Here is a 16,615-nt window from a genome sequence, read left to right on the forward strand (position 1 = left end):
TCTAGGATTTTCATTCTGCCATATATATGAAGAAATTTTAGAATCAATAATATCAAAAAAGGATTTGGAGATTAAAAATTGGTACCATTTGAAATAAATACAGAAATTTAGGTAAAACAGTCATTTTAATAGCATTAATTCGACCAATCAATGATGAGGACAGTGGGGACCAATTAGTAAACAATTGTTTAATATGGTCAATTAAGGGTAGAAAGTTAACTTTAAATAGATCTTTATATTTTTTAGTAATTTTGACACCCAAATAAGTGAAATAATCAGTAATTAATTCAAATTGTAATTGTCTATAAATTGGAACTTGCATATTTAATGGAAAAAGCTCACTCTTATTAAGATTTAATTTATAACCAGAAAAACTACTAAACTGAGCTGGTAGTGATAAACTACGGGATGGATTTCTCTGGGTTAGAGATGTATAGTGACAAGTCATCTGCATACAATGATACCTTATGTGTCTCCTTCCCACGAGTAATTCCAAATATATTGGTTGAATCATGAAAGGCAATTGCCAAGGGTTCCAAAGCTATATCAAATAACAAAGGACTTAACGGACAACTCTGTCTAGTACCTCTGAAAAGCCTGAAAAAGGGGGATCTCTGATTATTGGTAACTACGGAAGCCAAAGGTGAATGATATATCAATTCAATCCAAGAAATAAATTTTGGGCTAAAGTTGAATCTCTCAAGCACATTAAATAAATATTTCCATTCAACTCTGTCAAACGCCTTCTCGGCGTCAAGTGAAATAACACATTCCGGAACTTTAGATGAAGGAGTATATACAATGTTCATTAATCTCCTAACATTGAAATACGAAAAGTGATTTTTAATAAATCCTGTCAGATCATTAGAAATAATTTGTGGCAGTACCTTTTCCAATCTATTTGCTATTATTTTAGAAAAAAATTTGGAATTACATTCAACAAAGATATGATGCACAATCAATAAGGAATGTAGAAATGGGTGCTTCATAAAAGGATTGTGGTAATTTACCTACAAGTAAGGCATCCTTAAAAATTTTACATAGCCATGGTAAAAGTAAATTTGAAAAAGATTTATAAAAATCTACTATAAATCCATCCAAACCTGGTGCTTTTCCAGTATTCATCGCAAAAATTGATTTCTTAATTATCATCTTGCGTAATGGATGCATCTAGTTCTAAACGTTCATTAAGTGGTAATTTTGGAATGCTCAATTTCCTTAAAAAATCATGCATAATGGTAGACTCTTCAGGAAATTCCGATTGATATACAGAGGTATAAAATTCTTGAAAAGATTTATTAATTTCGTCATGATCAACCATCAAGGTACCATCCCGCTTAGAAACTTTACTAATCAAACGTTTAGCCGAAGCAGCTTTCAGTTGGTCTGCCAATAATTTATCCGATTTATCACCATGTATATAAAATTGGATCTTAGTTTTAAGTAATGATTTTCAATCGGGGAAATTAATAACAAATTATGTTGCATCTGAAGTTCAACCCTCTTTTTATAGAATTCTAAATAGGAGCAACAGAATGCTTTTTATCAATTTCTTTAATATTATCAACCAATGTACATATTTCATTATTAATTCGTTTTTTCAATCCAGCAGAATATGAAATAATTTGCCCAGGAATATATACTTTAAAAGTATCCCACAATATTCCACTGGAGATTTCATCCGTAGAATTAGTTGAAAAGAAAAAATCAATCTGTTCTTTAATAAAATTGGTAAAATTTGAATCCTGAAGTAAAGTGGAATTGAACCTCCATTGTCTAGCACTGAAAATTACGTCAGTGAATTTAATTGATAGTTTCAGAGGTGCGTGATCAGCTGCAAGTGTATCCTTCATGAATAAGGCAGACCTGTTCACAGCAGGACCTTGTATAAGCAGAGCAAGGTGTCTGCTCTTGTGCTCAAGCTGTTTTGTAGTAAACGCCACTTAATATTTGCTTTCCAAATTTCTTGCTGAACCTATATATTAATTTACACTGTCCAATACCAACACCTTTCCACGTCTCACCTTATTAAAAAAGAACCAACGTGTATACAAGTAAAATTCAAATCGGTTTAAGCAATTCTAAGTTGATTATAGTAGTGAAGGTTACAACCATTACAGCTTCCAAATCTGTGGATGCTGTCGGTTTTATGAATAGCTATTATTTCACCTTCATTATCACTGCAAAGCATTTTGCAACCTTCTGAGTTGCTGTCCTGTTGTCTGCATACAGCACAGTTCAGATTTTAAAACTATTTTGAATTACATTACTGAAAATGAATCATTACCAAATTGCTCTGTCAATTTCTGTTTATTAATTTAAATATTTTGATCACAACACAGCTTGGTCTCTTCAGTGTGGCTGAGTGGAACCCAGGTTGACACCATTTTTTTATTCCTAACGTCATCTTGATAAACAATCACTGGCCTTTTTCAAAACCGAAGCTTGTGTAAGTTGAGGTGCCCTAAACTAATATAGTTTAAATGTATATTATTAAAATCCACTTATTAGCATTCTATATAATTGCAGCAGTGACACGTGGTTATAAATTTGTCACGTATTTCAATGACGTTCATCTGCCCGTTAATATTTTTCATTATATTTTCTCTTTTAAGCCTGCCTTGATGTGCATGGACTCCTAAACCTTTTATTCACCTTTTACCTCCCATGCTTCTTATAGGTTTCACTCCACCATTATTCCAGCAGTCGTGGACTGGATTCACATTTGAACTGCAGTTGCCAATTTTTAAATTAATTTCTCCACTTACAGTATCTGCTGCCCAATTCACTATCACCTATAAACTTGGATATACGTACCTTGGCATTTAAATCCAGTCTGTCTATATCGTTGGGTAATCATGATGACTACATCTAATCAGAGAATTCACTCTTCAGAAAAGTGCAGTGTTTCCACTTTTCTAATCAGTTTCCAGTATTTGATTGAACCACTGTTTAATTGCTTCATGTAAGAAAATTTTATTTATTGTTCAAAATTTTCTCATGCCTTCTTTTTCAAACCTCCTTTCAGGACAAATCAGCAGATTTTTCATTAACGTCCAATGTAGGAATTAAAAATAATATCTATGCTGTTCTTGTAATGGGAGTCTTCGAAGTTCTGATGGAGTACAACTTTATGACCGGCAACTACAGGTATGCCACTGAAGTCATAGTGGTTACGTGTAATTAATTAAAAGTAATTAATCTTTTAAATTCAGCTGAATTAGTAGGCCAGACAGAGACACAGCTTGTTTTAAGATCACTAGACACTGCATGCAGTAGTTGCTGTGTAGCACTTTGAAACCATTAGCCCAGCTTATGTTATCAAGTTCTGCAATGGAACTTGAATTGACACATTCTGAAGCAACCTGAGATCCATTATGTAAATAGGAAAGGCTTTGAATGTGAGACTCAGCTTTTCTGGTTTCTAATTTTTGTTTTGCAAATTGTATATGGGAGGTTTTGTAACTTTTAACATGTGCCTATATTTGAAAATATTCAACCTGATGTTGGAAGATGTGTACTTGTACTGTTTTATGCTTGTAAGCTCTTAACAGTTTAAATAGCCTTTAAACCATAAAAAATGCTTGTTTTTTTTTTGTTTTGAGTTGTCATTTTGTTGTAAATTATAAATGTTTCTAAATCCATCGTCTGATGTTTCTTTAATCCGGCAAAGCACTATCATTTTGCATGTGCCACTTTTTGTGTTGCTTTCAGTAATCTATTTTTTTATAAATATGCTTTGAATTTATATTTGCTTAGATTGTTACTTCCAAGAGCTCAGTGCAATTACCTTTTGTGTTGTGACAGTAAACAATTAGAGCAGGAATTTGTACAATGATGTGTTAGTCTTTCTTAGTTATTGTTAACATTATATCTGATGAACATATCTTCATTCTAAGATATTGAAAGTCAACCAGATCTTGTACTCCTGGCATCTACCATTCCATTTAAATTAATAACCCCTACTATGAATAAAATATAATCATACTTAGCAATGATAACGTCAAAGCAACAATGTAGATAGTACAAGTGTGTGGTAATGTTGCAACTATACCACCGATGATGTGTTGCATTTGGAGTCATAAAGGAAATAAAATGTTAAGGTGATTGGCAGAAAGTATAGAAGGGATGTTGGAGGTAGTTTCTTTTTTCGCAGCCAGCGATGAGTGCATTTCATCTAAGGGACATTTAAGAGACCCTTAGTAGGGTACATGGATGAAAGAAAAATGGAAGGCTATATGGAGGGGATGGGTTAGATTAATCTCAGAATTGACTGAAATGTTGGCACGACTTCATAGGCTGAAGGGCTGTTTTATGTGCTGTGGTGTTGTATAATTATGACTCTGTAATCGCCTTTTATCTGGAGCTTTAAGCAATTATTTCAAATATCTTTATAATTTCAAAAAACTACAAAGCATGATTACAGATGCATGATAGTATAGAAATTCTGGTACTCAATTCTATACAAATAAATGTTCTGTAATTTAATCACAGTGTTTGGACCAAACTATATGACTCCAGAAATTGAACCAGGTATTTCTGCTGTGAAGTGCACTTGTGCTGATGATCTATTTTCCACGTCAGTTGCATACAAAGAGACCAATGTTTTCTTGTAAAACCCTTATTTGGAGCACTGCAGCATTATTATTTGACCCATGTGGTTCTGAGGACAGCTGTTGTTTTGCATCCTCAGAACGCAATAGGGCTTTAATAGCATTAATGTTTCTATAGCAATGTTTATTTTTAACTTACTCCCTTGAAGCTGACGTCACAGCATCCTTTATTTATTACTTTCCTTTCTTGTGTAACCATAACTCCACATCTTTTTCTGGTCCCTTGAACACCATTATTCTGTTGAGATCCATCATCATATCCCACCCAATTTGTGGCCTCTATCACTGCCACTCTGCCCTTCTTCCACCTCCCACCCTGCCTCACATTATGATCCATGATTCCCGTCTACAACTGGGCACCCATTCCAGTGACCTGACTACCCACCTCTCCTTTCCACCCACGCCCCCGTGCACACCTACACCCCTCCTGAACAACTTCCGCCTTGCTCCTGGATTTTCTTTCAACTTCCCTTTCTGAACTCTGCAGTGGTGCAGTATGCTGTGGAAAATGAGTATGGTGCATCATTAGTGCCTGAAGCTTTGAATTCAGGTAATACTGACTTGGAGGACATAGTTCTAGTCAAAAGAGCTGTTGACAAATTGCATTACGGTGCCTTGACACACCACTGAATTTTCTTTGCTTGGTAATCTATTTTATTGTTCCTGGATGCAATGAATAACACTTTGTGTTTTTGAAGCCTATTATCTTTAGACTAAGAAACTAAAATTGTTTATCTTCTTGTTGTAGTGCAAATCGGTTTGAAGATGTTATAAGTCTCTTCAACTGTTACCATAAGCTTTCCGAACTTCTAAAAGAGAAATCTGGAAAAGGCAAATCTCTCTCATCCAATAAAACAACGAGGAGTCTTCTAACCTTCAGTTTCGTCTCTAGCTTGCTGACAGCACTTTTCAGGTAGTAGAGACCTGAGCAATAACCCCACAGAAGGGAATTCCTGCATCTGCTAGAAAATACTTGTACATGAATGAGAATTTTCCAGGCTATGGAAATATGAACATTATGCTGTGTTGTAATCTTTATATTTATTCTGAAACCAATCAAAAACATATATTGATGTTTGAAAATGAATGTTATACACTTTAACAGCATGCTCTTCAAAATAGAATGCATGCTGCATGATTTATGAGGAATAGGTTATGAACACAAAGATTTGTTGGTTTTCGAACATTTCTATGTATTAGGAATACAGGATGTCCCTTTAGAAAAGAGATGAAGCATTTCTTTAGTCGGAGAGTGGTAAATCTGTGGAATTCATTGCCACAGATGGCTGTGGAAACCAAGTCAAATATATAAAGCAGACGCGAGGAATTCTGCAGATGCTGGAAATTCAAGCTACACACATCAAAGTTGCTGGTGAACGCAGCAGGCTAGGCAGCATCTCTAGGAAGCGGTATCTCCCCCTCCCACTTTCAAATCTCTTACTAGCTTTTCCTTCAGTTAGTCCTGACGAAGGGTCTCGGCCTGAAACGTCGACTGCACCTCTTCCTAGAGATGCTGCCTGGCCTGCTGCGTTCACCAGCAACTTTGATGTGCGTAGCTTATATAAAGCAGAGACTGATTTGTACGGGCATCAAAGATTATGAGAAGAAGGCAGGAGAATGAGGGATAATGAATCAGCCATGATAGAATGGCAGGGCAGACTTGATGGGCCAAGTGGCCTAATAATGAGGTCTTATAATGACAATATGATAGCCTCAATTCTTTAGCTCTTCTTTGCTGCTTATGCACTAAAGTAAGTGTGTTATGAGCTGAATGCAGCAACTTTGCTCTGGAAATGACACTAACTCTGTGAAACCCAAATATCAAGAGCTGAAGGTACTAAGTTTAGAAACATACATTTGTATGCTTTGAAGAACGCATCAGTGATTTAGGGATTTCCATCTAAGACAATTTTATATTAGTGCATAATTGAGAACTCTGAATGTTAACTTTGAAATACATATGAATAAAATTGGGAAGGCAACTGGGAAACATTGTACTGAAGGATTCCATCTGAAATATTAATCTGTCATTTTCTTTGTTACCATCCAATATGTGAATAATTCATTTTACTGTAACTTGCTGTGTATTTTTCTGGTAACAGTGCTTATAATGATTTTAAGATGAACTGCATCTGAGTACTTGATTTGAAAATGCCATTCCCCAGTTCTTAAATCTCTTGTACATTAACTTTTTCCAGTTGAATTATAACACTTTGTTATGACAATTAGCAGAACAGTTGTTTCTCCCCAGCAAATTTCTGAATGCAAATATAGTTCCCTGTGAGTGCTCAATGAAACATTTATTTTTAAAACTCATGAGCTATAATTTTCCCCTCAATTACTTTCCATTTATCTCTTGAAGGGATTGTTTATTTTTTTAATGCAATACTGATCCATAAGTTAAAGTTAGTTGTCTTAACTTAGGGTAAAATGGCTTCTAAGACATCAGAAGGCCTTCATCTGAATTGTAAAAGATTTGCTCTTAAACTGACTGGCAAGCATTTGGTATGTTGTCCTGTCAAACACACCTTTTCCTGTACACATCCAGGCACTGAGTCTAGACCCGTAACCCAAATTTATTTATTTTATTTTGAGATACAGCACGGAGACAGCAGACATCCCACCCTGCAAAAACTGATTTCGGGGAGGTAGCACCATTAATTTGCGGGAGACTTCCGGGAGAGGTGGGATGTCTGCAATAGAGTAGCTCCTTAGCAGCTAGCCAGCTAGTTTAAATAACGTTAGCTATGCTAATGATCGAATGACACCTGTTAAACTCACCTCAGCATGTCTTTTACAGTCTTAACCCACCATGGGCAATAGAAAAGTCACTGTTGCAAACAGTGCAGTGAGCAACATTGTCATTATTTTTGACCCCTATTAGGCAGGGGTATACTTTAGTGTAGTCTGGGGTGACGTACGTTTTATATTTTCTTTTTTTATCCTGGAACACTGCCACGGCGCGCTCTCGCTCTCTCTCTCGTGGTCGCTCTCGCTTGCTTTCTCTCGCGCGCTCTCTCTCGCTTGCTTTCGCTCGCGCGCGCTCTCGCTCTCACTTGCTTTCGCTCGCTCTCAAAAAAAAAAAATTGATTTCCGTGATATTGTATATAATTTGCGGGCATCAGGGAGCCACTATTCATATGTGGGTGACTCCCGGCACTTCCGGGAGAGGTGGGAGGTCTGAGACAGGCCTTTCCAGCCCAATGAACCCACGCTGCTAATTACACCCACGTGTCTTTGAAATGGCAAACACCAAGGAATTTAAAGTTACTGACCCTCCCTACCTCTGATACCCTGTTGAGGACTGGCTTCTGGACCTCTGGTTTCCTCAGCTTGAAATGAGTAATCAGTTCCTTATTCTTGCTGACATTGAGTAGGAGGATGTTGTGGCGCCACTCAACCAGATTTTCAGTCTACCTCCTATATGCTGATTTGTTGCTACCTTTGATTCAACAAACTTAAATATGACATTGGAACTGTGTTTAGCCTCACAGTCATAAGTGTAAAGCAAGTCAGGCAGGGGGCAAAGCACACAGCCTTGTGGTGCACCAATGCTGATGGAGACTGGAGGAGATGTTGTTGTCAATTTGAACTGACTGGGGTCTGCAAGCGAGGAAATTGAGGGTGCAGTTGTACAGGGAGCTATTGAGGCCATGCTCTTGAAGCTTGTTGATAGTTTTGAGGGGTTGTGGTTCTGAGTGCCAAGCTGCAGTCAATAAAGAACATCCGGATATATGCATCTTTGCTATCCAGATATTCACACCAACACCCACAATTGTGTGGCTAGGCATAACTGAAATGCCATCTATAAATTTGCTAGACACAACTATTGTTGGCAGCATTTCAGAAGATGACAAGGAAATGTACAGGAATGCGGTGGATTGACTGGTTGAGTGGTGTCACATGCCTTGCATCAAGGTCAGTAAGACCAAGGAATTGATTGTGGGCTTCTAGAGGGGAAGTGGAGGGAACACACAGCAGTCCTCATTGAGGGGTCAGTAAGGGTGAGCAGCTTGAAGTTCCTGGGTGTCATCATCTCTGAGAACTATCCTGGGCCCAATATATTGATGCATGACAAAGAAGGCATGACAGCGGCTATATTTCATTAGGAGTTTGAAGAGCCTTCGTATGATAACTAAGTCTACCAGGGAGAGCTTTCTAACTGGTTACATTAATGCCTGATTATGGAGGGACCACTGCACAGGATCAGAAAAAGCTGCAGAACGTTGCAAATTCAGACAATTCAATCATAGACACTAGCCCTCTTACACCCCAGATCCAAAAACCTGCTGAAAAGATGATGCCTGAAAAGGCAGCGTCCATCATTAAAGGCCCTTCCACCCCCTTCGCCCAAGGCACTCCCTCTTCTAATTACTACCATCAAGGCAGCCATACAGGAGCTTGAAGACACACACTCAGCAAGTTAGGAACAACTTCTTCCCCTCTGCTTTCAGATTTCTGAATGGACATGAACCAACCCATGAACACTACCTCAATATTTTTTTTTCTTTTGTTTGCTCTCATTTTGCACTAATTTAAATATATTTCAGATTGTAATTTATAGTTCTTTACATTATGTATTGCACCATACTGCTGCTGCAGAAACATTTTATGACAGGCCAGTGATACTGGTTCTGATTCCAGTCACAAAATCTGCCTGCTGATTATTCTCAACCTTGTACGTTCAATTCTGTGAACACCAGTGTGACTACAGCTCCAGCCAATGTTCTCTCACTCATTGGACTCTAGCATTGAAAAACAACTTTCTCCATCACCCAACCTCAACTCCCTTATGGTCTTTACCGTACTGAGACTAGACCTTGAAGACAAGTCATCACTTTCAAAGATAATTTATAATTTGTGGTATTTGCTCCAGATGAAAATTGTGGCAGATTGCTCCTCGTTAGAGGCCATCCCAATCTGATCTTGTGCTTGGTTGACACAGTGTGCGTAGTCTTGAGCATTTTATGGCTAGTAAGGAGGAAGCAGCTCAACTTTCTCTCTCCATGATCACAAAAGTTCCAAGCTTAATTCTAGAATTCCAACTTCTTTTCTGTATTGAGAGCACCTATTTTCACATAGTGGGAGCAATTTGACATCAAACTTTTATATCTATAAGAGTAATGCTGAAGAATGACGCTTTTTACTTGATTGCCCATCAGGCATGAAGTGCTGTTAATTTCCCAAAAATCCCCTGTTGTGTTCAGTATTTGCCCAGGATCAGTAACATTTGGACAAGTGTGAGCTCTTTAGCTTAGGCCAGATCTGAACATCACCTCCATTTATCTTCCTTCTTAATATATCCCTTGAAACCATTAACCTACCTAAATAATTTAGGACTCCCAGCAATAAAATTGACTGCATGTTACCAAACATCATTTTTTGTAAATTTCTAATCGGATGTTTCTTTCTCTTTTTGTTCAGAGACAATGCACTGAGCCGTGAGGAGAGTTTGTCTATTTTGCGCTCTAATAATGAGTTCATGCGTTACGCCGTAAGCATGGCTCTACAGAAAGTACAGCAACTTGAAGAGACGGGACAGACAGATGGACCAGATGGGCAAAATCCTGAGAAAACATTCAAATATCTTTGTGACATTACTCGGTAAAGCAACATCTTTGCACATCCACAGAATTCAATAATATTGCATTATCTTTTCCAGAGCACATTTATATAATTATCTTTGACTTCTGGCTGTAATGGTAGTTGCAAATATTGAAATTCTATTGTTGAGAAAAGATGCAACTTGTGTGATTACCAGCATTTATTTATTTGTTGTACATCAGTGTTCTGCTCTGGAGGTATACTTCAATTCCATCAGCAGTGGAAGAATCTGGAAAGAAAGAGAGAGGGAGAACTATTTCATTGCTATGTTTGGACGGGTTACTGCGCATATTTAACACAGTGCAACACAGATATCAAAACAAGATTCAACAGTTCTTCATTGCAATAGGTCAGTAGACATGCCCATAATTTTTATTGCTTGCAACAAACCTTCATAGTTTATGAACCGAATTGGGTCCCTATTTGATATCGATTTCAAGGCAATGTGATCGCCAGACTGGATCAGCAGATGAATCAAGAAATCCAGTCAGATGTTGAAAGTTTTAATGTTGTAGTCCCCTAGAATACAGATACTAATTTAAGTGATTCATTAATATTAAAGTGTGTGATCACCATATAAATTAAATTAATGAGCAGCTACCTAATAGTTAACATTTGGCTCATTTCAAAAATGTTCTTTTTGTGTTTTTGAAAGATTATGGGCTCAAACCCCAAATCGACTGAGACTTTGATGCACTATTGTGATATTGCGAGGTTGTTTTCTTTGCTTTCCTTCTGTTAATGTTATCGCATCTGTATATGTGTGAGTGTGTGGTTACTGCTGTTCCTCCAACACACAGACAGCCATGTTTTTCTGCGTCATCCCATTGCTGCATTTGGTTCCCATTTTCCTTTCCAAGTAAAAGCTCTCAGCAGAAGAGTGGTGACTTAAATTTGAAGATGGGTCAAAGCTGTAATATGTGGCTGCTCTGTATATTTGCTTTGTGTTAGCAAATTTGATTATGTCTGAAGTTGTTCAATAACATTCATTTAGTTTTCTAGTTTTCATTTGACTGCTTGCTGTTGACTTGGAGTTCCATGTGAGCTGTTCTTTATGCAAATAATGTTCCACTCGTCCTTCCCCACTAATCTCCCTTATAGCACATATCCCGGGAAGCAAGAGAAATGCTGCATCTGCCCACTCACCTCCATTCAGGGCACCAAACAGGCCTTCCAGGTGAGGCAACACTTCACCTGTGAATCTGTTGGGATCATCTATTGTATCTGGTGCTCTCAATATGGCCTCATTTACATTGGTAAGAAAGATTGCATTGTTGAGCACCTCTGCTCCACCCACTAAAAATGAAGTTTCCCAGTGGCCTGTCATTTTAATAACTATCTCCATTCCGACATTTCAGTCCATGGCCTCCTTGTCTGCCAAGATGAGGCCACTCTCCTGATGGAGAAAAAACACCTGATTTACCATCTAAGTAGCCTCCAACTTGATGGCATGAACATTGATTTCTCCTTCTGGTAATTTTCTTTCTTTCCCCCCCCCCCCATTTCCCTTTCTTCTGTGGTCAACTCTCCTCTCCTGTCTAAGAGTCCTTCTTCTCCAGCCCTTTACCTTTCTCACCAACCAGGCATCACGTATCACCTTCTAGCTATCTTCCTTCACCTCCACTCCACCTTTTTATTCTGGCATTTCGCCCCTTCTTTTCCAGTCCTGATGAAGGGTCTCAGCTTGAAATGACAACTGTTTATTCATTTTCATAGAAGCTGCCTGATCATCTAGCATTTTGTGCGTTTTACTCTGAATTTTCAAAATCTGTAGAATCACTTGTGTTAATATTTCATTGTTGCCTAGTATTTTAGGGTGGTGAAATATTTGGCTTATTAACTTTATCTTTCTTTCATACACTACTTCCACAACTGACAAGCAATATAAAAAGAAACCTTTCTTTTCAGAACCTGTGAACATTAATTACCCCTTCTCAAATTTAAAAAAAATGCTTACTTGGAGTTATGAGCTGTGAATTGAGGATTAAATCATAAGAATGTTTTTGGGATTGGGCAAGAACTAAACAAGATAGAAAAAGAAAAGGTCACAGCCGTGCTCAAACTGCAACTAGATCTAAGTTTAACTGAGTTTCCCTTTTAATAAAATAGTGAAATAATTTGATCTGTATTTGAGAACAAAGAATGTTATTGGGTCGGTATAAATGAAACTAACTCTTCAGCTTCTTACTTCATTCCCCTCTTTCCCCCCCCCCCAAAAAACTCTACCCACCTTCCCCCTTATGTGGCTTCATCTATCATCTTCCAGCTTGTACTTCTATCTCAATCCCCATCTTCTTACTCTGACTACCTCCCTCTTCCTTTCCAGCCCTGGTTAAGGGTATCAGCTCAAAACGGTGCCTGTTTAGCATGGATCCTGCCTGACTTGCTGAGCTTTTCCAGTGTTTTTTTGTATGTTGCTCTGGACTTCTAGCACCTGCAGAATCTCTTGTGTGTGTTCTCTGCATTCCACCTTTGGTTACTCTGATGGAATAATTTCACACCCAGTTTCCAGTATGTGGAAAGAAAATGTCTGAAGGACCAATATTATGAGAAATATGCACCTGACCAAAGTTGTAAGTATTTTGGAAATACCAAATATTCCCATTGGCTTCTTGAAGATTAATTAATGAGAGTGTATATCAGCTATGTTTTTAAAACATTATTCCTTTTGGAAAGGAAAAAATGAAGGGCAAACTGTTTTGTGAATTTTATATTTAGATGTGATGAGTGATGGAGAAGAAGAGCAGGAGAGCATCAATATTACCGAGAAAGCAGCTTTCCACATCAGACAGTTCCAAGTGAGTAGTGCTGCTTTCAAATTAAGGCTGTTTATCTTCCTATAGCATACTTGTACCCCTGCAACAGTATGTAGTAAATAGATCATATTTATGGTTCTAATTGTGAATGTGTGATTACCCTTTAATGCGATCAGCAAATGGAAAATAAAAAAGATTTTTGTTCTGTTCCATTTGCTGCCAGAGATCTCTTGTGACACAACTGAATGGAAGTGAAGAGGATTTTAACAGCAAGGAAGCACAGCTTTTAGTGAGCATATTGTCAACACTCTCCCGGCTATTAGAACCAACATCTGAACAAGTATGTAAACATTAAGTATGACAGCTGTTTCTAGTTCCTCACCAGTGAGTTAGAGCATCGAAACAAAAGCACGTTTCTATTTTCCTTATTGTTTTGTGATCAAGGAGATGAATGTTAGAAATAGGGAGTGAAATGTTCTCATAGTACTTGTTCAGCACTAACGTGTCAGATAGTTCAAACAGAAGAAGCTATTCCCATCATTTAATCTAACCTTCTGTAATAGTCTTGAGATAAGAGATAACTTCGTACATATATGTGCAAAGATTTTCTGGCTTCTGCAGGAGCCCATCTTAATAATTGAGTAATTTTGCTCTGTAAGGGCAATTGTAATTAAGACCGCTGAGTGCTGTAGCCACATCCTGCTGAAAAACTGGACTGCAATAAGCCACAGTACAGAGGAGTTTCATCTTCTAGTTTGGATTTGAACCTTGGTGCCAGAGACAAATAATCACAAGGTCACCTTAAGACCATAAGACACAGAGGCAGAATTAGGCCATTCGGTCTGTCAAGTCTTTTCTGCTGTTCCATCATGGCTGATTTATTATCCCTCTCCATCCCATTCTCCTGCCTTTTCCCCATACCCTTCAGCATCCTTCCGAATCAAGAACCTATCAAACTCCACTTTAAATATACCCAAGGACTTGGCCTCCATGGCCATCCGTGGCATTGAATCCCACAGTTTCACCATCTGTTTAGTTTTCTGGAAGTTACAAACAATGGAAATTTGGTGTAATGGTACATAGAATGATAATCAGACTCCTTGAAACTGTACTACAAGTGTGCGAGACTCAAGGTTGCCAATAAAATGAAGATTATATGAAATCTCTAAGATAATTAATGTTAAAGGGCTTGATAACTTAGTAAAAGCAATTGGTGTTATATTGTCCATATTATGTATTTGTGTTTGCCTGTGGTGATAGAAGTAGGTTTAGTAAAAATGGTAACAAATCTGCCTTTCAGTGGACATTCCTAATTACCCCTCCATGCAGAAAACACAATTCTTCTCACTTTTAAAACTTGTCACAATAAATACAATAAATTTTCCAGTTAGCACAGTCAATTTTAAGAGTGTGGCGAATAAACAAGTATTTCAGTTCCTTCAGCAGCAAAACTATTCATCTATGGTCCAGACCTTGGCTCAACCTCTTAGTGGGCTGTAACAAAAATATTTTTTCAGGAAGTTCAAGAGAACCACAGTTTTGAGAACTAGTGAGTAATGGTCTTTAAGAGAGAGCAAGAGTACAAGAACATGTTTCCCACCATTATCTACTCTTTGGGCTATAGACTAGTGCTCTTAAGTTTATAAAACATTGCTGTCGATTGCTTCTTATAAACTTTATGGGGGGGAGAAAATTCATTACGGTCTGAGACAGGGTCCGAGGTCTGGACCGTGGGTGAATAGATTTGCTGCTGGAGCCAGGATCTTGAGTCAGAGTCCAAAGCAGTTGTTCATTCCCCGCTCTCTTTAAACTTGTTGTGCTCACTTGAAACGTTATATATTTTAACTATATGACATGTAAACAAAAAGGGTGAAAAAGAATTTTTTTATTTGCATGGAGGGTTAATAATTCCAATATTCCAGACTAACACCATTTTGTCTTGCAAGCTTCCATTCTGTGCTACACATTTTAGTGTATGACAGGATGGAATCAAATTTAACTCTTTACTCTCCTGGACCCTGCTTGCACTCTGCCTCCCACCCCCCCACCAGCTCCTATTCCTGGCTAATGAATGAGGCAGATGCCAGGCCATCAAGACTTCTGAACAATCAATTGCTGTATTATTGGTGTTTTACTAGAGGGGAGGCCCAGTTTGCATTGCTCTTCAAATGTCAACCCCTTCATCTCAGGAATCAACCTAATAATTCCTCTGTAAATGGTCTCCAGTGCAAACACAATCCTGCCATCGATATGAAGACCAAAACTGATCAACATTCATTTATTTGTCACGTGTACTTTGAAACGTACAGTTAAGTGAGCTGTTTCGGTTAACAGCCAACACAACCTAAGTGTGCTGGGGGGCAGCCCGCAAGTGTTGCCAAACATTCTGGCCCCAACACAGCATGTCCACAATGTTCAGCAGAGTAACTGCAACAAAACAAGTCCCTGTCCTCCCTCTCTCCCTCCCATCCACCCACTCACCCATTCACACAGACAGTCCTCTGACCCCAGGACAGGCTGGGCTTCCCGCCTGCATTGGATTCATGGACATAGGCCTGACACTTACCCAGTGGACTTGCAAACTTAGAGCTTTGGCCATCGGGCCTTGAATGTATGTGATACACCGCATGTTGAATCACCAGCATCCTGTAATGTTGCATGGAAATGTTCCTACTTTTATATCCCATAACCCTTGCAATAATGGTCAACGTTCAATTAGCTTTCCAAATTTCCTAACCTTCCAGAGACTTGGTGATGGAGAATTCCAAAGATTCAGAACTGTCCAATAAAGTAATTTATTCTCATCTTTTGAAATTTCTGACTGTATGCTATGATAATTCCCCAACTGCCAACTGGTCACTTTAACAAGGTTGATATCTGTTTATCTAATGCAGTATGTGATTGAATATGGTTGAGGTGAGATCGGTACCCATTCAAGTTTTCCCTATGGATAATTGCAGTGATATTTTGTTAGAAACAAAAAGAACTACTCTGCTTCCAGGTTTTTTTTAATGGGTAATATGTAGGGAAGAAAATAACTTGGTAAAACAATAAGGTACTTAAGAAAGATAGTAACCACAATGACAGTGAACAGTTTCAGAAAAGTAGTCACGAAAGAGATATTCTTAAAATAACAGTGCAGATTAATATTTCTTTCTGTGCATTAAATATGTTACTATAGCAATGCTACTTTCCTTTGGCAGCCCATTAGTTTTATTATATTGGAGCTGAAAAGGGTATAAAAGGTCTTGTATTTTTAATAAAATGTCTGCAAGTTTATTTATTGCAATCCAGGATATCTATTTCTTAATTTGTTAATTGAAAAGTGAAAAGTATTGATTATCAACTGAATGACGCAGCTACCTTTTTTTTTTGATAGTTTGCTCAAATGTTAATGTGGACAATAAAGATTTGCAAGGAAAGTAATTTAGGTAAGAATACTTAAAACATTAATCTGAGAGGAGTAATATTTGCAGATAAGATAGACAATGATAGAAATAAATTGCCAGTCTGTTGCCATTTGTAAAGGTGAACACAGGTTAAAGTTTCAACTAAGATGGGAAAATATCATTATTGATGGGGGTGGGAGAGGTGGTAGTGAATAAGCTGCCTGAAGTGTATCTTTTGTTACATGTGAAGCAG

General features: G+C 37.9%; 1 protein-coding gene across 3 annotated transcripts in view; it reads left to right on the plus strand.

Annotated features, from left to right (window-relative positions):
• fanci (FA complementation group I) overlaps positions 1–16,615 on the plus strand; it is a 92,370-nt gene that overhangs the window by 56,003 nt on the left and 19,752 nt on the right. For all 3 annotated transcript variants that reach the window (XM_063066082.1, XM_063066084.1, XM_063066083.1), the window contains exons 22-28: positions 3,029–3,150; positions 5,362–5,526; positions 10,038–10,217; positions 10,400–10,566; positions 12,936–13,015; positions 13,197–13,313; positions 16,353–16,404. In XM_063066082.1, the coding sequence (XP_062922152.1) occupies positions 3,029–3,150; positions 5,362–5,526; positions 10,038–10,217; positions 10,400–10,566; positions 12,936–13,015; positions 13,197–13,313; positions 16,353–16,404 (883 nt within the window). The remainder of the gene's footprint in view (positions 1–3,028; positions 3,151–5,361; positions 5,527–10,037; positions 10,218–10,399; positions 10,567–12,935; positions 13,016–13,196; positions 13,314–16,352; positions 16,405–16,615) is intronic.

This window comes from Mobula hypostoma, chromosome 13 (assembly GCF_963921235.1).
Source record: "Mobula hypostoma chromosome 13, sMobHyp1.1, whole genome shotgun sequence".
Lineage (NCBI taxonomy): Eukaryota > Metazoa > Chordata > Chondrichthyes > Myliobatiformes > Myliobatidae > Mobula > Mobula hypostoma.